Genomic DNA, 23,469 nt, shown 5'->3' with positions numbered 1-23,469 from the left:
AACAAAGGCAGAGCTTAAACAGCACCGTTGCATATTTCTCCCATTTAGAGTTTTATATAAAGCCAGTCTCTGAAAATTAAGTCTTTGTAGGGAATAAAACCTCCTTTAAAGTCATTCCTTTCCCACTCCCCCATTGCATTACTACCCACTCCTACCCAGTACAGCAAACTCTCCATTTATGCCACCATCTCTTACAAATCCTGCAGGACTATAGAAATGTGAAATAAGCTGTCCTTAGTAGACCAGACAAAAGCATGCACTTGGCTGATGAAGTGAGTGATGAAGTGAGTGAAACTGCAGCTTTTTGCACAGTGGGGTGGCAGTAGGTTTGGTTGCAAGCATACATCTCACCTTTAGATATAAAATTTTCATAGAAGGGAGAGCCACTTGAGAGACTTGGTGCTTTGAGTGTTCATTGCAACCCATTTATACCTTGAACTTCTAATCTTGGAACTGCTTAAAGAAATAATACGTCACTGTAGTGTTCAGGAATTGCACTATGGGGATGAAGTTCACAAGAGCTCTGCTTTATTCTGGGTCACATTTCAACTGAAAGCGCACAGGAGTCACAGAGCACTCTGCCCAGACTTTCTATCAGGAAAGTTCAGGCCTTAAAGGCAATCTCCAACACTATGCACTACACTGGGGCACACAAGTGTGGGCCTTACAAATGGACTGTTCCTCTAGAGTCTTACTGAGGTATGCAGCAGCGTAAGAGTTCAAATACAGCATGTTTCAATGAAATGAACTCTCATTACTGCCAGCCTTCAGCTGCAGATACCTTTGGCAGAACCTGGAAGTTTTGAAGAAAGGACATGGAAGTTGGGTTTATGTAGGAGGCCAAGGGAGACCGATGCATCCTGTACGTTCTACTAGCAGGGAACAGACACTGTAGAGGGACGCAGGCTGAGTGGCCATACTGGGATGGGGCCCAGGTGCCGCACTCACAACAGGTGTCTTATTCTTCTATTTTTATATCTCGCCTGCCAGACTCAGTGCAACTATAAAGGATATCAGGAGGTGGTACATGATCATATAGGGCTTGTTGAGACCAGTGTGGGTCATGATATCTGAGAGTCGTCTGTGGGGCTCCATCTCCCCTACACCCTACCCTTCCTACTCAGGCGTTCTGTTGGTGATCAGAGTAGGCACCAGTTCTCCCTAGGTTTCACGCGCTAGGTAGAAAAGTCCATGAAGGAAGAAAACTAAGCAGCCTGGGGCCAGCATAAGTTGGCCGAGCCTGGGGGTCTTGTTAAAGACCTGTGGTCAATGGCATCTAGACCATGTAAGAAAATGAATAAACTAATATAACTTAAATAATAGTGTCTGTGTCTGCTTCAGGCCCTGCCTCAGCCCAGCAGCGTGCGGCTGCCTTTCTTCAGGTGGTTGGGGCTCTTCAGGGTTCACTCCCTGATATGAGCCTAATCAGAGTGGGTAGCCTGGCGCCATCAGTATTAAAACCCGCTGTGGATCCCCTAAAGGTACTTGACCTCTAGCAGCTGCATGACAGTCAGGGTTGTGTGGGGGGAGTCATTGTCAAGCTGGTCTTCAATTGCAGGTCCTTGGCTCTGGTGTAGGGACATGATGTGGACTGATGCTTCCCCCCTTCTGAGGCTGGTGCTGCCTTATGCAGAAGTTAGGGCCAACCCAGGCCCCTGCATGCCCCCAACTGTCTTGTGGCTACTGCTAGGTGCTGAGAGCCCCAGAGGGGTTCATCAGCTCCTGTAACTGGGACTTCTAGGTGCTGGTGATGCAGTGCTGGTGGTGCCAGCTGCTTGCCCTCTTCTCAGGCTGGGCCCTGGGCCCGTATGGAGCCCAGCTTCCGGCTTGCACTCTGGCCTAGGGAATAGGTCCATGGAGAGTGCACTACCCACTGGATGTCCATCCCGCACAGGGAGCAGGAGTGTGGAGGAGTGTGCTGCTGGCCCGCAGGCTTACCCTTTTCTTTGGGTCCAACCGGGAGTACGGTGCCTTTGGAGCACTCTGGCAGTCATTGCCCTGGCAAGTACAGGGCTCAGCCAGGTCCCTGTTACAGACTCCTCATAATATAATGAATTTAACACAAATTTACTTTGGAATTTAAAATAAGTACAGTGAACTCTTGAAAACTGGAGTAGCTGCAGCATAAGACAACATTTGCATTTTTGTCCTCCATCGTGGTAGCAAGATGTTATTGTTCCATTGTGGCAAGAGGATATTGTTTCCTTCTGTGATGAGGTGATGTACTCTGTGGACGGAGGGAGAGCAGCGGATGGGATATATTTTGATTATAGCAAAGGTTTTCACCGTCTCCCTTGACTTTCTCATTGGTAAGCTAAGGGAATACATTTTAGATTAAAGTACTTTAAGGGGGGATATTTAAGTGGTTGAATCATCCTGCTTAAAGAATAGTCTACAAAGGCTCAACATCTGGTTGGAAGGAGGTATCAAGTGGGATTCCTAAGAGGTCCATTACTGTTCAACATCATCATTATTGACTTGGATAATAGGATTGGGAGCACAGTCGGCAGATGATGCTAAGCTGATTGGAGCTTCTGCCACTTTGGAGGGTAGGATTAGGATGAAAAATTATCTCGATAAACTGGAAAAATTGTTAAAAATTAAACAAATAAAATTCACTAAGGACAAATACAAACCCCTGGACTTAGGGAAGAAGACTCTAATGCACAAATACAAATTGGGAAACAACTGGCTAAGTTGTAGCACTGCAGAAAAGGACCTAGGGAGCCTTGTGAATCAATGGTGAACTGTGAATCAATGGTGTCCACTGTATTAGCAGGAGTATGGCCTGTAAGTCAGGGAAAGTGACTCCTCTACTTGATTTAGCACCAGTGAGGCCTCAGCTAGAGTACTCTGCCCAGTTTTGGGCATCACACTTCAAGAGAGATTTAGACAAATAGGAAAGAGTCCAGCAGACAGCAACAAAAAACATATACGCCCTAGGAAACATGACTCAGTCTTCTGAGTAATCCCTTTCTTCCAACCTTTTTTCCTGAGGGAGACAGGGGGATGTGAATCACATCATGTGATAACAGCCTTTGGATACCTGAAGAATGGTTATAAAGAGGATGAAGACAGACTATTCTCTATGGCCACGGGACAAGACAAAGTAACAGTCTTTAATTTCAGCAAGAGAAACGTATATTGGGTATGAGGAAGAACTTCTATTTCTTGTGGGTGGTTAAGCATTAAGAATGGGCTACGTTATGGACAGACAGGTTATGGAATCTCCAATCCTTTTTTAAGAGCAGATTTGACAGACACTTGATGAATGGTTTACACATAGATGATGTTCCCTTGGGAGGATGTTGGACAAGGTGACTTCCTGAAACTTCTTCCAACCCTAATGTCCTGTGATTTCTGAAGCCACAATGTTTCTTCTGCAATCACTTTCTTTTATGCACAGTATCCTCCAGCACTCCCTGCTCTATAGGACTTTCAAGCGCTCTGCTGCAACACAACAGAATCCACAATTTTCACTTGCTTGCTAAAGAAAAGGAAGACAGTAGGTTATGGACATAGAGTATTCAGTCTCTTACAGCGATGGGCATTTATTCCTGCTAGACTTCACTGTACAGCATCACTAAGCACTCGCATACCACTTCTCATCTTCAAAGTGTTATCAATATTATCAGTAGGGAAACTGAGGTGCAGAGAGGCTCGGTGGTTTGACCAAGACTAGACAGGGAGTTAGTGTGAAAGCTGAAATGAGAACCCAGCTCTTTGTGGCTTCCAATTTAGTGCTTTGATCACAAGCCATAGCTCAAAGCACTACTCCATTCTTCACTGTCTTAGGCCTTTCCCTCCCCCAGTCCTCCTTCCCACTTCCCCCTGCACGTACACACATTCGAATAGCTAATTTTAGTCTTTACGGTGCATAAAAACAGAGCTTTGATCTTATGGGCTGTGTCGTTCGCAAAAATCAATGTTGGCTGCCCAGCAATTTCACATCTAACTAGTCTAAACCCTCCACTGTGCGAACAACAATTGCCATGGAAAATAGCAAGGACTACTATCTATAGCATAACAGCTGAAGAATGATCCTCTTGGCCCAAATCAGAGTGAAGGAACTTCCAAAAACTTAACACAGCTCCTCTGGAACAAAAATTATTCAGAAGCAAACACTAGTTTTTGACCTGTGATTGTTTTGCATGACTGTCTTTTCTCGTTTTTGACCTGTACAGCCTATATATTCCATCTGTTCAAAGTATGATTTCCAGTCCACTGGAGCAAAAGCAATGGTAAAAGCATTTTTGCCAGAAGCCCTTGGCTTCAAATGATGAACACGGATGCCAAGTCCTGCTGCCACTCAAGACAGGACTTCTGAAAACTAGTGACAGTTTTCAAATAATAAAATAAACAATACTGTTCACTCGTATTTCAGTTCCATTAGAGAAGGGGAAAAACTCTCCGTTCTGATAACGTGTGTAGTCCCTATATCATGGATATCACTTGGTATTAACTGATGGTATGAATGGCAGGCATGCAGGCCCTGAGATATTATTATTTGTATTTTAGTAGCAGGAGGATCCCAGCATTTTAGGCACTGTGTACACACATTATAAAGACAGTACCCCGACCTGAAGAATTTACAGTCCAAATGAACAAGACATTAATGGGAGGAAGGCTCTATTATTATACCCATTATACAGATGAGGACCTGAAGGACATACACGTTAGCTGTCTTGCTCAAGATCATGCAGGAAGCCTGTAGTCCAGCCAGATACTGAATCTACATCTTCACAGTCCAGGTTCAGTATTTTAATCATAAGATTATCCTTCTAAAATGTTTGTTGCATTGAAGCCTGCCTCACTGGTTTCACACCGGCCTGCACAGTGATGTTTTTCCAAGCCTCCTACCTCCTCCAACTCAGAACAATTCCTTTTGTGCATTCTCACCCCACTTGCATAGGACAAGCTAAAGGACTCTGGAGTGCACGGCGTCCTGCCAATCTTTGGGATACACCCCAAGCTGACATTGATTTAACATGGAAATCATGTGTGTGCACAAGAGAGAGAGAGAGAAAGATCCCCCACACCCTCTAGCTGCAAAACTGAAGCATGGCTGCTTGTTGTGTTCAATGCCAGGAGCAGTTCTAGATCATTTGATATCATCATTACTGTCACTGCAAAAAAAAAAAGAGGCCATGGTAACAGAGCAGTCAAGGTGCCTCTACTGATTCAGACACATGAGTGCAAGCCTTCCTTCAGACATGCGCGGAGGGCTGCCCCAATGGCAAATGCATGATGAGAAACTGATGTTTCTCAACCACCTCAGCCCATTGCAGCACCTGGGCTCAGGCTAAGCATTTGACTTTTTTTCCCCCCACCTTTGCAAGAAAGCATCCCTCTCTCCAGGAATGTAGATGGGAACACGGATTTTCCACTTCAGTTCTAGCCTCCTCCAAACAAGCTAACTGGGACACAGCCAAAAGCTTCTTGGAGACTATGTGCAACCCTGACAGCAAACTCAAAAAATTCTCACTGATGACACAAGGAATCCTGAAACATTTCCTTTGTAGCCTCGATTACCTTCCCCATTACAAATAACCCAGCCCATGGCTTTATTATGCAACCCTACATTTTTTTGGTTTGTAGATTATATGCCAGCCACATGTTTTCATTCAGAACAGTGAGGGAAAAAAGCTCTCCCCCTTATTCCGCTCTATTCTTGACTAACAATCATTCTTAACTCTTCTTTGTCCCAGTTTTAAGGGCTAGAGGTTATATTTTCAGTGCAGCTAGCTGTTCACATGTCTCTTGTTATAGTTGCTGAGTTATATAAGAAAATAGAATGTGGTTTTGCAGCAAGCTCATCAGGCACAGAGCAGTCTACAAGGCAATGCTAAACAGTAGTACAGGCAACAGTAATGCTAGCCAGAAGCACAGTAACACCTTATGTGCAAAATAAATGTAGCTTGCATACACCTATCTCCTATGTGTAGGCAGAGAGATGGCTGGAACAGCTCAGATACTTCTGAGGTGGTGGAATCTCCATCTCTGGAGGTTTTTAACACCCGGCTAGACAAAGCCTTGGCTGGGATGATCAAGTTGGGGTTGTTCCTGCTTTGAGCAGAGGGTGGGAATAGATGATCCACTGAGGTCCCTTCCAGCTCTTATTTTCTATGATACCACTGGTAAAATTTTGGTGAGTAGGCAAACTCTCAGCTGTAAAAGCAACCTGTATGAATGGGGATTCCATTTTATGGTTTCCCTTCCCACTACCAGGGCTTACAGGGAAGCCAAATGGTTAGCCATTCACTCTGCCCAAGCAGAAGGACACTGTAACAGAATACAGGACAAGAGGAATAGAGAGAAGGGTACAGGAAAAGTCACCTCCTCCTGGAGCTAGGGGAAGTATTAGTGCCCCAAAGCCTTTTACTTTGTGGTTGTTGAGACCTGGAGCTGGGGCTCTAAAAAAAATACCAGCTATCTCAAATCTTGTGCTTAAAAAAAAAAAATCACAAGAGCTGGCAACACTGGAAATTAGAACATGGTTGCTGCCAGACCATAATGTACTGAGCAAGGACCAATATATAAACCACCTATATCAACTTTCACTTTATGCAGGTTGAAGACCTGGCTCATTATTTCTTTCTTCAAACAACAGTGCTGCAAGCTATAAAAAGGAATGATACTGTTTAGAAAATAGAAAGTTAACAGTGCACGATCCGGGACGAGCAGAGCAGGAGAACAACATTATCAATGGAAATAAATGTGTCTTAATGAGAAGAACACAAAGTTAGAGGATCTAAGCTTGGGTTCTTGTTAAGGCTCATAAAAGTGCTCCTAATTTCTTATTCAGTGTTTCTAGAAAAAGCAATTTTTTTGCTCTGAAATCCCTTCTTTTTAATCTTTAAATCCCTTCTTTTTATTCTTTTCTCCTCCTGATGACTCTTGATATGTGGGCATTGCTGACTGGTCTCTCTGCAGTTGTCATGCTGTCCATGTTCTGTCAGCACATTCCTTTATTTCACAAACCCATCACATGCACACACCCTAATTTGGGCTTTCCTGGTGTCCTCCTAAGTTGGTCTCCTCCCCCAAAACAGAAAGCCCAAGGGCTCTTAGCTTGGCACTGTGACCTGGTGCCACCTTACCTCATGTTATGGAACAGTGTGGAACATGCCTACAATTTCTCAGCCGGTGTGTCTATCCCTGTCTGCCTTGAAGGTTGTGAAACTGTGCAACAACCAGGGTTTTAGAAATCAATTAACTCTTGCCATTGCCCTGGACCATTATTTTAATGCATATTTAGTTTACCCATAAGTCAGTTCCCAAAAGCAAACCTTTAAATGCCATTTTCTAGCCATCAACATACAGGTACAGGGGTCTACCTGGGGTTTACTTCAAACCCATGTATCTAACACCAGACTTCAACTTCACAGAACAGCATGATAGATTTGGCAAAGTCATGAAAAAAGGGAGATATCCAAGGCTAGGTAACTCAAGAGGTTAATGCATCTCTCAGGTTCCAAGTTCAAACACTAAGCTTAAGGTATGCTTGATCAAAGCATCTTTCTCTTAGAGTATGTCTTTATTCCCATTCAGGCTGCTTGGATACATCAGTTCTTTGTCCCTCTATGAACTTTACAAGTATGCTTGTAAATATGGACACTCAGAAGTATGCAGCAGTCAATATGCTGGGTCTAATCTTTTTGAACTCTGGAAAATAATGACAACAAAGTAAGAACCAACAATTAACTATTTCATTGTCCATTTCTTTAAGCAGAAAGACAAGCATAGGCCAAAAAAACCCCTTCTTGGCTCCCACATGTGCAGGTAACCATTTTCCAAAGATTCCCCCCAGTTGTCCCCTGAAACTCCCATACCAGGCACAAAACCAAAATGTCACATGCCTTAGATAAAGGCAGGGAAGATGAGGGCATTGCCAATACCCTGCCACTGCAGTGACAGAAATGTCAAACTGTACTTGGTTGCTGACAGAGCTTAGATGAAATATTACCGCCATTCCTTTCCCCAGTCACTGATTGACAAATATTCAATCCATTACTGCAATTTAGTCTGACTACTAGGGCTGTGCAAAGCTTTGGTCCCTGATCTGATTTGGTGGAGATTCGCCCTCATTTGGTGGCCGAATCTCCAAATCTAAATCGAATCATAGGACTCTAATCTCTCTGAACCAAATCAAAACCCTCTGAATCAATTTGGAGAGATTTGGAAAGATTCAGAGATTCAAACATAGACACAGCTTTAAATGTTTTTTCTACATACCTCTAGTTAGCAGGTGACTCGTGAATGCTGCGATGCTAGGGCACATGGAGTGTCCCACAGAAGCGCGGGGGGCTCCCTAATGCACTCAGCAGCAGACCCAAAAAGTGACACTTCCAGGTCCACCAAAAGTGACCCAAAAGTGACACTTCCAGGTCCACCAGGGAGCATGCAGGGTCCCCCCCTCCCACGGTCCTCTGGCTCCATGACTGGTGCCTCCTGGGTCGGGGGGGGGGGCAGGAACCCACGGTCCCCCCATGGCCAATCCGGGGGGGGACGGGGGACGGCACACTTCCTGGTGGACCTGGAAGTGGACCAGAAGTACTTCTGATCCACTTCCAGGTTTGCCGCTGAGCATGTGGAGGGCCCCCCTGCACTGCTGTGGGACCGTCCACGTGCCCCAGCATCACAGCATTCACAAGCCGTGCTCATATCTCGAGGTATGTAGAAAAAACATTTGAAGCTGTGTCCATGTCTGAATCACCGATTCTCCAAATCAGCATCGAATCTTCAGATTCGGATTCGGCTGAATCGAATCAGGGACAGTGATCCAAATCAACAAATCAAATCACTGTCCCCGATTCAGGCCGAATCCGAATCGAATAGAACCTGCTTCGCACACCCCTACTGACTACCTGTGCAACACAGGACAAGGAACCTCATCCAGCAACTTCCTCATCAACCCCATCACTTCCTATAGCTAGCAGAGTGGAGAAAGGCTTGAATCCTTTTGCAGAAGAACTTGCCATGGATAGGATACCTCTGAGAAGAAAAAGCTGTGACTAGATCAAGAGCAATCGATGCAGAATCTGGGGTTGTGCTTGGGCGGCTAAGAAGGGAGAAGAGTAGGGAACTGCCTCTGGGTCGGAGGCTAGAAGTGAGTCTCAGAAGGCTTGGTTGCACATCTCTGCCATGTGCTGCTGTATATTTCTGGTTTATATGTCTCTAGCCAGGGTTACTGTCCATTGGCAGAGGCTGGACATGGAAAAAAAATGGCTTGGGGCAGTGGCACTAGGGCTTCATTCTTGTGCCCAATTAATTCCCTCATAATCTCTCTCTCAAATCATATCAAATAAAAATTGTTCATTTAATACAATGTCTGCACTGCTTTTGATAGAGCAAAGCAAAAAAGCATGCCCATTAGGAGCTCCCTGCACACCCAAAGGTGCCACTCGGGGGGGGGGGGGGGCTGCAATGTGCAGCATGAAGATTGAAATGTCATTCATTGATAGGACAGATATTAGTATGCGAAGGCAGACCTTAAGTGTTAATCTGCCCTCATTCTATTTTCATTGAGGGGAAGAGAGTCTTAGAAAAATAAATCCATGCGAACAATGTAATCCAGGTCTGACATTCGACTCCTATTGGTCGTGTTTCTGTTTGTTCACTCTTATCAGTCCAACCGGATTCTCATGGCTCGCTACTAGTAAGCAAATGGTAGGGATTTTTCAAAACTGACAGTCACTTTGGCAAGACAGTTTTCAAGGATCTAATTAAACCATTGGCTCCGTGTTCCCAGTTGCAGAGTAGCACAAAAGCACTGAGGAAGTAAAGGTAAAGGAAGTTCCTGTGTTTCAGGGCTACATCCATGACTGGGAGGGGCACTGTCATGCTTGCCGGCTTCTGCTCTTGCTATTCTTTCCCCCCGCATTATGTTGAGTAGCTGAACGATTGTTGCATTTTTTAGTTGTTAGTTTCCAGTGATGGGAATCAACAGAGCCATTCCCTTTCCTATTCCTTTCTTCCTAAATGGTAGGATTAAGGAGCAATGAACACATCTTTTACACTTCTATGCATGCCTTCATATTTCCAATTTTTTAGGGCCGGAGGTCCCTGCTCAAAGCTGCACCGTGTTTGTATTTCTGCAAGCCAGCGCATTTATAAATTTCAGAGAATTTTAAACACAATTAGGTTGAAGAAATGGCCTCTGATGGCTTCTACTACTTGCTTGCTGCACTGTGCGTTCTGAAATCAGAATAGCCTGCTAGGCTGCATATTATCAGTGCTGTCTTCTGTGTAACTGGCAATGTGCAAGGCAGGGTTACGCAAAATAATGGATATACTAGACTGACATGTCAGGTCCTATTTTATTATAGGAGACCGTAACTTCAGTCACAGGGCAGGTTTCAGAAAGATTAAAATTGCCAGGCCACTAATGTCTTTTAACCCTTAGCATTTAGACTAGCAGCAAAATGAATGCTTAGCAGGATATTTATATATACCTGCACTCATTCCAGTGTAGCCCGGTGTGCAAAACTGATAGCCTCAGAAACATCACAGATGGAAAAGACCTGTTAAATCAGGCTATCCATCTCCTGGGAGGTGAATGATACACCACTGCTCCCTTCGGAATATTTTTGGTACATAGCCAATCTAGTTTTAAACAGCCCAAGAGATTGGGCTTTCCGTATTGTTATACTATCTAATCCTGCTCAATATTGGGAAGCCGCACATAACATACAGCCTAAATTTCCCATGAATTTTGAAGTTATTTATTGCAAAATGTGATTCTGAGAGTGTCTGAGCTAAAGCTGGGGACAAAAAAAAGCGAGGGGGCAAAATAGCCAAAAGCCTAGCAGTCGTTCAGTTGGGATGTGAGAGATCAAGTCCCTCATCTGCCATTTTTCCAACTCCCAGATGGGAGGGCTCTGAACATCAGGTTATTGTCTCTACATCTTCCCTGCTGGAGCTGGCCTACACTGTATAACTATTTAAGTATTCAGTGGACCAGGGACCTGAAACCAGACATTTCACATCCCAAGTGAATGCTCTGGCCACCGGGCACCAGGGAGCCTCTGGCTGGCTGCTGCACTCAGCCGCTGCTGATCCATTTTTGTCTAGACACGCACCACAGGTGGGAATCTCAAAGCTACATCAGGAAATGAATGACCCAGTCCTATGGGAAACATCCAGTTCTATAAGGCTTGGGTATCCAAAGCCATAGCCCCCCTTATAAAGCCTCTGCTTCAATTCTCCTTCCCTCCCTAGACTATAATATATGACAGGCAGAGCAACTTCTGCATCGTGCTGCTTCAACATGTAAGCACAGAGGGTGCCGCTTTGCCCTGTGCAGAGAGCTGGCAAGACCACTACTCCCTGCTCAGCCACTGGGATAATACTAGCTCTCATCACAGAGGTGAATTTTACCCAAAGCATTTAACAGACCACAACATTTGCCATTTCCTAGCACTGTGACCTAGTGGCTGTTTATCGGCTTAACCATAAGACACAGACAAACCATCAAGGGCTTGCATTGCAATCATTGCACTGAGAGGCAAAAGAAGAACACTGATGCTACAATGATGACTTAAGTATTAAGAACAGGTTAGACGCACAGAAACACTTGGGAAACATGGTGGGCAGAGTTGGGAGGGAAGGGAGGCTTCTGGCAGTACCTAGTACAAGCTACAACCCCTCTTACAGTGTAAAAGTCAGTCCTAACCACTCGGCTATTACAGTGGCATTTAAAGTAAAATTGGCCAAAGGACTTTGTTGCAGCTATCTCCAGAGAAACCCGTCCATCTTGAAATCAGAACGCTTCATCACTTGGGAAATGTGCCTTTTAGAAAAACTCCCCGCACAAAAACCTTCCAAACATGTTGGAATGCCCCATTTCATATTCTTGGAATGAAGCTTTTCAATCCTTCATTTGTAAAATAGATTACATTTCATTTCTCTAAAACATTGCATCATCTTCTATGTTGGAACAGTCACAGTCAAAACCGAAACATTTCAATTGATCAAAAACAAATTGTTTTCGACTTTTCTTGTTTAGAGAACTTGGAAATGCCCAGGGTCCATTTCAATTTGAAACAAAGCCAAATTCTGAAATCTCCAAATCTGTCACACAATGGACCTGTTCTCTTCCAGCCAGCTCCGCTTTCAAGTTATCACCATTCATTGGACCATACAGGCTTTGATATCAGGTTTTAGGCCCTTATTTCTAAAGGTAAAAAACAATTTTTGGATGCATTTGTTCTCTTTTAGACTGAAAGGGTTTATAATACTTACTGTTAAACCAATTTTCAAGCGTAGTAGCAATTTCTGTATGCCTCTGAAGCTATATCCTTTTAAAATCACAAGTACACAAATAACTAGGAAAGTGTGGCTGAACAATTACCTGTCAGACAGGCCATTTGAATTCCCAATAGCTAACAGCATAGAGATTAGTCAGTCTGCCCAAATAGTAGGATGCCCTACTAGTACTCGTTCTGTAACCACACCTTCCTGGCATTAAACAGATCAGGCAGCAGACAGCACTCCTCCAAAGCAGTTCATATATCCCACCCGTCTGAGTAGAAGACAATTGGGTTCAGCACTTGAAAGATTTGAACGCTACCAAATCTGTTTCTGCACTCACTCTTGCCAACATCACCCCACTGATTTCCCCTGAATTCCACCTGCTACACCCCAGCACAAGTGATTCAAGGCTTAAGCCCAATATTTCAGCATTTTCAGAGATTAAAATGCATTTGCAGCCTTGTGCTGTTGTTGCAATTCCAATTTCTAAGAGGTTGAGATAACGTGAGCTACAAAAGTTAGGGTTTGCATTAATACAAAGGCAAGGAATAGAAATCGCCTTTCATCTCAAGTCAGAGCACTGGGGCTTTGGATTGTGTTTTAGAAGAAGGTGCCAAGCTCTGTTGCCGGCATCTATAGAGCGCGCTTTAGTTGCTGACTGTGTTGTATCTGTCTGACATTTGTTACAGAGGCCAGTGAACTACTTGCTATTAGGGAAGTGTCTTTTCTCGTGAAGGCAGCGGGCCTGATGTTCCTTCAGCCTACGAGCTGAAGCTCGTCGCTAGAGCATACTCCAAAAGAAAACACAGCACAAAGCACAGCCGATCGCTCAAGTTGAGACTATGACATATCCCCCCAGGCCTAAGAGAAGTGACATCACTCCTTGGTAGGGGATAATAGATTGAAATTAGCCCTTTGCACCATTCTTCCATAGCACTGTCACCAGCGCAATCCCAGCGTAAGCTGTTGGCACGGCTTCAGTGACAAGCTTGAAACTAGAGCAGCCACTGGGGACCACCTCAGTTGCGTGTAGTGCACAGCTACTGGCCGCTGAAGCCTCATGGTTAATCTTCCGATGTGTCATCAGCACTCGCGGTTCAATACGGCGCGGCCCGGCATTTCCCAGCTCTCCTACTCTTCTACAGAGGTTCTGACACTGAGCTCATCACTATCATTTAAGTGCCTGAGAAGCAACCAAGTAAAACAGAACGATGCTGCACTGCAAATGACAGGGTTGGCTTCTTCTAAATTCTGCAACTCCTAGATCGGGTTGAAGAAAAATTATTTTCCTTATGTTGATAATGGCAGGGGGAGGGGTTGGGGCTTCTTAAGCAGAAAATATTATCACTTTAATAAGGCTTACAGGCCATCTGGGTGAGGCATTTAGGTCTGGATCCAGAAAGATTCAATTAATTTCCATAGGAACTAGGTCCCTAAAAGCGTTTCTGAATTCGGGCCTTAGTAATGTTACAGGAGGCTTGTAATGACATCAGGTCATGTCGAGGCGCTCTGCAAATTCCAGCTCATACGGTAATTTGCAGTTGCTCTTATTGGCACATGAGTGGCTCTCAAATCTACTATTTTAAACTCCCTTGAAGATGCTCAAAGAAAAAGCTTCAAGCAGCAGCTGCCCTTTCCCTGCAGAGGCTATTTTTCATACTGTTCATTCAATATTTGTCTGGGTAAAAGAGGAAAGGAGACAATGTATTACTAGAGAGAATCAAACTAGTGATAATGTTGGAATTTCTTCTAGGAGGCAGAAATTGTAAGAAGGCTCCAGCCAGTTAATTTATACTTGAGAAAGTAAATTTTAAACCAACAGAAATCAACAGTAAACAAGGGACCAAAAAGGAATATAAATACATGCATACACCCACATCTATACACATATACACACACCCACATATACACACACCCAATTTATATACACATATCCACATACACATATCCATTATATATGTATACGTGTGTGTGTGTGTGTGTGTGTGTGTGTGTGTGTGTGTGTGTGTATATAGGTATATGTATGTATGTATGTATGTATACATATATACATATATATATATATATACACATACATATATACACACACACCCCCCCCTTTTTGGTCCCTTGTTTACTGTTGATTTCTGTTAGTTTAAAAATCACTTAAAATACACACACACACACACACACACACATATATACACATATTCATACATATATATATTCTTTTTTGGTCCCCTGTCATATGCATACATATATATATATATATATATATGTATATATATGTATATATTTGTATACACACACATATATATTTGGTCCCCTGTTATATGCATATATAAATGCATCCCACAAACAGCCACTTTGCCTGTAAATGACCAAGGGAATTTAGACTGGACTTACCTCAATGTGAACTGATCCTCCGTTGAGTTTTTAGCAATGGATACAAGGAAAGTCAGAATATCACCTTGTTTGACAGTCTTTGGTATGTATTGGATAGCGATGTTATTATCCAACCTCATTTCGCTTAATGAAGGGCCAACATGTGCCTGGTAAAGGAAAACACTTCCAATCCTTTGCAAGGGAGGTCCTGACTCATCAATGTCATTGCGCCCTGGTCTGATTCCATTACTTTTCCTCGTGTCCTCCTTAGTGCACTCCCCTTTCTCATCACCCGGCTGGATGGCGTAATACAGTTCCACAGGGCTTCCTTCAGACTGATCCATTATTTTCTTGCGGCCGGCAACCACCGTGGGAGGGTTAAACCAGGCCGGCAGAAGCTCCAGCTCTGCCACGCACAATCCCAGATCCCCCTTCAGCCTGCAGCTGCTTCTGACTTCCCGGGTCTCTCGAAAGGCAAACACCCGCAGGCAAGGCAGCCGCTCTGTGGTACTGTAATCATCCCAGTCCCTGCCCAGGATGTAGAAGAGGACTTGAACTTTGGGCTTGCTTAGGTAAATTTTGTTGTTCATGATGTAGGCTTTAAGTTTCCAGTTAAAGGAAAATTTGTTGGTGGATACAAATGGATTTGAAGATGACATTAGGTCCTGGGGCACTACTTGTTCAATGGAGAAAGGTCCATAGCTGGCATTTAATACAGGTGGCCTCTTGGATTTATAGATAAAGAAGGACTCCACCCGGGATTGCAAACTAGAGTTCCTCATGATATCCTGGTTGGCTTCCTTAAGAAAGAAGGAAATGTCTGCATTGTGGATATGATAATTCACGGGCAAATAAGTCGGCAGCAAGGAAAATCTCTGTATGCTCTCCAGGATCCCTCGAGTCTCTGTCACTGTTAAAAGAAAAGGAGACTTTAGAAGCTCCAAGTTGAAAACATTCAGCATCTGGAAGCCATCGAAACCCCATCCCCTTCATACAATCACAAGGACGATGTAGTTCTCACGACAGCCTATGCTGTTCGGAAAAATCAGAGGGCAATTTATGGACCTGACTTTGGGGGAGAAGGGCTGTTTTTTGGGTTTCTTGCCTCATGCTTCATGAGTTCTGATAAATTGGGTAGATAGAAATATCTTAGGGTACATCCACATGGTATAATGCAGTGCCGTATTGAGATAGCTCAGGTACCCCAAGTAGCATAGCTCCACTAAGGCAATGCTCCAGGGTAGGCTGCTGCACTACCACAGCTATACTGCTTCTGGTACCCCGCCTAGCTTGAATATCTCTGCACAACCATGTAGATGTACCCTGACAGTCACCTGGAGACCCCCCTGCTGAATAAAGTACTAGTAAGAGCACTTTGTGGCACTGATCAAGACAGGGCCCCATTATACAAGGTATGCAAACAAGGTAAAAGGAGTGTTGCCTCCAAGATTTAATACTTAAGACCAGGAAAATCAGACACAGGTAAAGTGGTTTTCCAAAGGACACACAGCAACTTATGAGTGCAATTAATAACAATGCCAGAAAACAGTCCAGTGATTTATCCGCTGGTCCACACTGCCTGTTCTAGTTGCAAACATGCACTTACATTTAAATGTGCATTCATTCATTGCCAGGGACTGAAACCATTTGTTCATGTCTATCAAGCTAGCAGTTGCCTTCCAGTACCCATCATTACAGTAACCAAGGGCTGACTTTCCAAGGATGTCCAGGAGTGGCCTAGCTCCTCTCACCTCCAAGCCTGTGGATACAGCACAAGCCCTCTCCCTCCAACAGGACATCTGACTATCCAGTGAACGGACCTTCCTCTGGGGTGACAACCGCCCTACTGCAAAAAGCTGAATTGCTAAAGCATCATTTTAGTCCTTCGGTTAGACCTTATCCTGGCTCTATGCACTATTTCTTAGCAGCAAGCCATTGTCATTGAAAACCCATTGCCACTACACCTAGAATTTGATTTTTATTTTTTTTTAAAGAATGGCATGGGATTGTTCCCCTGCATGATATCATGCACTAGAAAACCATCCAAATTCAGAGAAAATTTCAAAAAACCTAGGTGGCAAATAGTCCACAGAACGCACTGGGGGGATTCAAGCCTTGTTAGTTAATGGTGCTTTTAGCATTTGCGTGTATTTTGCTGCCAGCAGACTTTATGGCATTCCTTTGTGCTATCTTTATGTTTGCTTTAAAGACCTGCATAATTAAACCTTAAAAGATGGAGAGAAGATCAGCATACTGATATAGCCCCTGCAGACGGCACTGGTTTAGAGCCATGGAAAAACCCTTGCAGACTCCCGGCATATTTAACTGCCCTTCCAAACATCTCTTCCTGTATCCCCTGAGAGGTTAGAAGATGACTAGGGAGTCTGGCATTAGGATGGTCATTTTGTAGACTGTCTATGCATGTAGACAAGTTTCCTGCCATGGAAGGCTGGATTCTGCTAGGCTAAAATCACCAATTTAGAGTTTCTATAGAGCCCTGGCCCAAAAGCTCCAGTTTCATTACAGTAACTCGCCTGGTTTTGGCCCCTTGGCACCTGGCAGAATGCAACAAGAAATGTTTTGATACTGGGCCACAGCAATATAATCCCAGCATGGTTTTGGAGATTCAGAGATTATAAACCCACAACATCCAGTCAGGCCATAAGGACTTCTCTGAATGACTCCTTGAACTGCACCACATCAACAAAAAGACACAAAAAAATGATCTTGATTTCAAAATCACCAGTCTCAGAGAATCTATCAGAGTCCTTGACCCCCACCCCACATTATCCTCATTTAAAATTATTATCCAAATTTAAAATTTGGTGCCCTATTTCTGGCCTAAAATTGTCTAGTATCAGCTTCCACAGAGCAGTGTTCCCCAACCTTTTAAGTAGCGACTAACTTCTGAAAATTGTAATAAATACCCCAACATTCAATTTTCCAGGGGATTTTACATGTACAGACTAATGTGTGCCGTATGTTGGAAGAAGGGCTGTGTATGTAAGGCTGTGATATGACAGATGTCTGAGCTGGTGTGGGTAGGGTTGCCACCTTTTACACCAGGGGTGCACAACTCAAGTATGTACCGGGGCTACAGGTGATGTCAGCCAAAGATAGGAGGGCTGAACACCAGATTATTACTGGGGAATTTCATTTTTTAAATTGCACTAATTTTTTTGCCATAGTTTTGAGAGGAAAAGAGGGCGAGAGAGAGAGTGTTGGGGTACCCGCGTACCCCCTGCCTGTGTCTCGTGTAGCCCCAGGGGCACGCGTACCACAGGTTGAGAAACTATGCCATAGAGGACCTTGAACAATGTCCTTGTAGTCAGCCCAGACATCTAGCATACTGTAGCTTGCTTGCAGAGACTCCAGGTGACCAATCTGCACACCAGAATCTCTGTACAAAGTGTGTGGATAACCAAGGGTTTGACCTTCTCAACACTGTGCATCTGGAAACATTCACAAATCACATGCCTGAGTTTTCTCTACCCCCTCTCCACAAGAAGGCAAGAGATTAAGTTTAAAAAAAAAATCATTTTTAAAAATAATAAATCAGCTGTCTTCTCATTTGCCTTTGGGTTTGTTTCTTTACTAGACAAGTTTCTACCGTTCAATGTTGCAGAGAAAAACTTAAAAATATACTATAAAAAACAAAGCACGGATTCTCTTGTGTTCCCATGATTCTAGGATCTGCAAACATAATAAAAGCAATTTTAATAAAATAAAAGTCATTTCAGAAAAAAAAACAAACACAAGCCACTGCTGATGTCCGTGGCACTGCATCTTTGCTGCTAGGGTAAGCCTGCCTCGGCCACAATCACACCTTCACTTAAAGTGTCCACACACCAGATGTGAGCGTATCATTCAAGATGCATTCACAACACAAGGTCCGTGCAAAAAACATCCAGAGTACAGTTCATCCCCATGCCGAGGACCAACTCAATGCCTATGCACTGCTTAAAGTGCACCACTTGCAGCCACTTAAACCCTTTTCTTAGGGCTGAAATGGTTCTGAAGACCTGGGACTGGCTCCTTTGTACAAATGATTATCAGTTATCTCTTAGGAGTGTAATTCAGCACTGTGCAAAGCTTGCCCATACCTGCCTGGCAGTGAGAAAGACCATCAAGTGAAAGGTTTAACGGGACTTCAGGGCAAATCACAATCAGGGTCCGTAGCAAGAACTTGCTTCCTTTCATCTAACCCTGCTTGACCACCGAACTATATTAATGCAACTGTATCAGATATATTCTGTACACCATTGGGCAGAGAAAGAACATTTTCAATGACACCGTGCTTCTCTTACCACCAGATATCTATCTTAACTGTGCTGTCGAGCAATTACCTGAGGCAGGCTATCATATTAAGGAATAAGCTCTCCATCCTTTCTAGGAACTGTCAGTCCCAAAGAGCAAAGACACACACTGTTAAACAATAATACCAGCCACGAATACAGCACAACCTTTCATGTTTGAACACCCGACCTTCGTACTCAAGGACGCACATCCTAATTGTGCAATAAATTGCATATTCTTCTGCAGCTACCTCAGATCCTTATACTTATTCAGAAGAGCAATGAGGGTCACCATGGATGTCATTCAAAGGGAACCAATTTCCCAAGCTTTATTCCACAAGTGCTTTATTAGTCTTACTTTGTTTGACATCTGACCTAAATATTTATTGTCTTGACAAGTACTGAGTTTGCCTAAACTGATGTTAGCTACCCTGAGCCACCAAAATACCAATTACAATTGCAATTCACTTCAAAAGGCTAAAACAGGCTCATTATCCCCAAGTCCCAAGGGAAGGAGTTATTAGTGCCTAAGAACTCAGGTTGCACAACACAAATGTCCAACGGCAACAACCAGGTAAATACCTCCCCATATGAAGAATGAAGAACCAAATTCAATGGGAACATTTATCTTTAGGGCCCTATTCGGAAAAAAAAAAAAAATTCCCTTATGAGAGTAATATCATAGCTGGGAGGCTGTCGTCTTGCAATGGGTGGAGGGAAGGTCACAAAGGCCCTGGAGGCTAAAGCCATGACAACTTCCTGACATGACAATGTGTTTTCATATGGTCATGAAGAAGGTGGCCTTGTGATTAAGGCAGTGGGCTAAGTCTTGGGCAAACTGAGTTCAATTCCTGGCTCTGCCATAGACTCCCTGGGCTGTCCATTCCCCGATCTCACCCTGCCAGGCAGTGTGTGTCAAAGCTGGCTGCACTATGCATGCACGAGATCTGGACTGGAAACAGTGTAGGCATGCTTACCCAGCGCTGCACCTAAGCAAATTAACTCTGCCTCTCAGCACAGGGAATCAGCTCACCTGCTCTGCCGGTGGCACACCGCATCCAGTTCAGGAGGCAGTACCTGCAGAGAAAGGCAGCGTGTTTCCATACACTGCTACCTGTCCTTGTACGTTAGCGATATGAATGTGCTCCGGGGGCTCATTTACTTTCTCTAAACCTCAGTATAATGGTGAACACCCTGTAGGGGTGTCTATGCACTTACTTAGGGATGCCAATAGTGACCAGACTGATTCCTAGCATGGCTCTACTGTTCCTCCTGTGCTTCACATGCAACCAATGCCAGCTAATATTGAGAGGGCCTTCAACAGATTACCTGGCCTGAGCTATTTAGGGCTACCAGAGGAGTCACCCTTAGATCTGCACGTTCCTGTCACAGCCAGCCTTACAACTCAGCAGTTCCAAGTTGTGCCCTCAGCGTGCTCACTCCCTACTGCATAAGATAAAGTGTTGAGGAAGACTATGCCTCCCTTTCCCATCATCCTTTCCAAGTGAATAATCAAGCTTCAGGTCAGCTATGCATACAGCACAGTACAGCTCAGTGCACAGTTCTATTAAATATGAAAATTGTAGTGATGCAGTCTGAAAGAAAGAAAAGAAAACCTATATGTTTGCTGAAACGAGGATGGGCAGCTGCAAAATTAAGATCCAGAGCTTCAGCCCAGGTGCACGTGGACCCAGGGTTTCCACGCAGGCCTGTTTTCACTGTAGAAGCACACATGCACCAAGAATTGTGTAGTCAACAACACATTTTAGAGATCACAGTAAGCCTTTTCATATCTCCAGAACTGTGAGTGGTGCTGGTGTCTGTCTTAATGAGCCTTACTGCCATTTTTGCTGTTACTTCTCAGCAGGGAAGTGAAGGCTGCTGACATGGTTTGTGACAGAGGAAGTACTAATCAGCAGAAATAATCAGCATGGGAGAAGCTGGCAATTGTCTCTGTAGTTTTAAAGCAGGATCTGTTATTTTCTCTAAGAATCAGCGTAGGAAAGATGTTTCCATGTTTGATCTTAAACCAATACTATAATTAACAAAATGCACGCGACTGATGCATTACAGAGCCTGCCTCAACACAGCACAGAGCATCGCCAGATGCTCTTTCACCTTCACCCGGTGCACGGTGCTTCCTTTGTCACCACGGAGATCAGCAGCCCGGCTTCTGGTTTCATCATTAGCCATTTCTCATATGTGTAACAGAGTTTCGGGGTCAGTGCCTGATTGCTGGGATCACACGCTCTCCAGACCTGCCCATGCAGGCCTGGGCAAGAAAATCCCCACTGGAAGCTTCAGGGGAGTAACTCTTTCCTCAGCAGCTGCCCTGCAGGAAAGGGGGGGAGCCTGAGACTACACCTCCTGCAGTGTATCCTTGGGGTGGTGAAAGGAGGACAGCTAGCCCTTCCAGTAATCAGCCTTTGCAGGAAATAAGAACTAACTCCACAGAAGGCCTCGAGCATCACAGCACTGAAGTTTTCCTGGTAACTACTGGGACAGGGAGACACAGACATAGACTTCCTGCCCCTTGGGCAAGGGGCTGGACCCAATGAGTTTGTGAGGTACCTTCCAGCCCTGATGTCCATAACCATAGCCAAATCCAAAGCCAAAGCCTATGTCTATCTTAGGTCTTGCTTGAGATGCATTGGTAGATGCAAGCCAGAGTTTTATTTATTTTGTCATCTGTGGCATTGCATTGGTGGCTCATGTTCATCTTGTGATCAGTCGTGACCCCCAAGTCTCTCTCAGTCATGGTGCTAGCGAGTGTAGCTTTACCAAGCCTATAAGTATGATGCGGGTTTTTTCTCCCGAGGTGTAGCACCTTGCAAGTCATCTTCACTGTGTTCCCTGTCTGCAGAACAATCAGTATTTAAATATCCCATGCAAAGTGAAATAGCTTCACACACCACAAAGTGTTCAAGATGTGGACTTGAACCCCTTCAGACAGGAAAGGGAACTGAACCCCACTCTCCTACGCCAAGTACCAAGTCATTATCTAACAGCAGGCATAGCAACAGGATCTCCCCTGCTGGCTTGTGTAGAGCCTGATCCACCAGGTCTGCTCAGATCAAGTACCTCAACTGACAGACAGTGAAACATTTAATCTTAAAGGCATGCCCGTGTGAGCTACGTGCTCAGCTGCTCAGCCATGTAGACAGAGGTACTTCTAGGCTGTCCCAGAAGCAGAACTTTAGACATATTAGGAACTTCAGTGTCAATGTAGGATGTGAGAGGCAAGGATTTCTTTCATAGATTTTTTCATAGATTTTTCATAGACATGAGGGCTGGAAGGGACCTCGGAAGATCATAGAGTCCAGCCCCCCGCCCAAAGGGCAGGAAGTCAGCTGGGGTCATAGGATCCCAGCAAGATAAGCATCCAGTTTGCTCTTGAAGGTGTTCAATGTAGGCGCTTGAACCACCTCCGGTGGCAGGCTGTTCCAGACCATGGGGGCTCGGACAGTAAAGAAATTCTTCCTTATGTCCAACCTGAAATGGTCTTGTAGTAGTTTATGACCGTTCAACCTCGTCATCTCTTGGGGCGCTCTGGTGAACAAACGTTCCCCCAGATGCTGGTGGTCCCCCCTGATAAACTTGTAGGTGACCATCAGATCACCCCTGAGCCTGCGCTTTTCCAGGCTAAAGAGCCCCAGGGCTCTCAGCCTGTCATCGTAGGGTCTGTTTCCCTGACCTCTGATCATGCGCGTGGCTCTTCTCTGGACTCTCTCAAGCTTCTCCAAATCCTTTTTGAATTGTGACCATTCTTAAGATGTAGTTGGGATAAAGTTAAACAAGCTTTTGAATGTAAGACTTTCTTCCTTGGGTCTCTGATTATAGGAAGCTAGGCACAGCAAGTGAAGCACAGCCTAGGGGAGGGGCTGAGAAAATCTCAGGTGTAGCAGACACACAGCAGAAGAAAAGAAACTAATTACTGGGAGATCAACGCCTATCAAAAGCGGGGAGAGGGATTCAATCTGCTCCTGGCTTTCAAAAGCCCCCCAACTCCTTGCCTCTTGCATAAATGTCTGGACCTTCACCACTACAACGTTACCCTTACCCTAACGTAGGAGGTTAGGCTTTAGGAGAGTATAGACTTCAGGCATCTCCAGAGTTTGGCATAATTTGAGTGAGGAAATGGCCTGGGGACTATAATTTTGGATTTAGAGGCCAAAGTGCTTTTATATATAAATCCTGCTGACCTATCTGGTTCTTATAGCTCTGCCTTCACTAGGGAAGTATCCACTGCAGGAGAAAAAGGGACTGGGAACAGGTGTATGTGGGAAAGGAGAGAAAGGGGTAATACTGACCATTTTGCAAGCTTTCCCCCACCTGAAAGGTGGAAATCTCACTGGTCCTACCAAAGAAAGCCCTATTAAAAAATAATAAATGCAAAATTATGACATCAGCTAATTTAAATGGAGAGGTAAAATTTGTGTGAAGAACTATGGACATCAGTGTGATCCTGAAAATGCCAGCAGCAGCGGCAATAAAAGGCCTGAAGGTCTCTTATCTCTTCATAAGCAAAACTTCCACCAATGGCTGCAGGATTGGACCA

At 44.4% G+C, this 23,469-nt stretch overlaps 1 protein-coding gene across 1 annotated transcript in view; it reads right to left on the bottom strand.

Annotated features, from left to right (window-relative positions):
- Positions 1-16,271, bottom strand: part of LOC106723320 (transmembrane protein 132D) — a 79,998-nt gene extending 63,727 nt beyond the window's left edge. The window contains exons 1-2 of the mRNA XM_014527471.1: positions 16,223-16,271; positions 14,638-15,526 (exon numbers count right to left, since the gene is read on the bottom strand). Of these exons, the coding sequence (XP_014382957.1) occupies positions 14,638-15,526; positions 16,223-16,271 (938 nt within the window). The remainder of the gene's footprint in view (positions 1-14,637; positions 15,527-16,222) is intronic.
- Between the last annotated feature and the right edge of the window lie 7,198 nt (positions 16,272-23,469).

Source organism: Alligator sinensis, unplaced genomic scaffold (assembly GCF_000455745.1).
Source record: "Alligator sinensis unplaced genomic scaffold, ASM45574v1 scaffold628_1, whole genome shotgun sequence".
Lineage (NCBI taxonomy): Eukaryota > Metazoa > Chordata > Crocodylia > Alligatoridae > Alligator > Alligator sinensis.
This window is presented reverse-complemented; position numbering and strand designations above follow the sequence as displayed.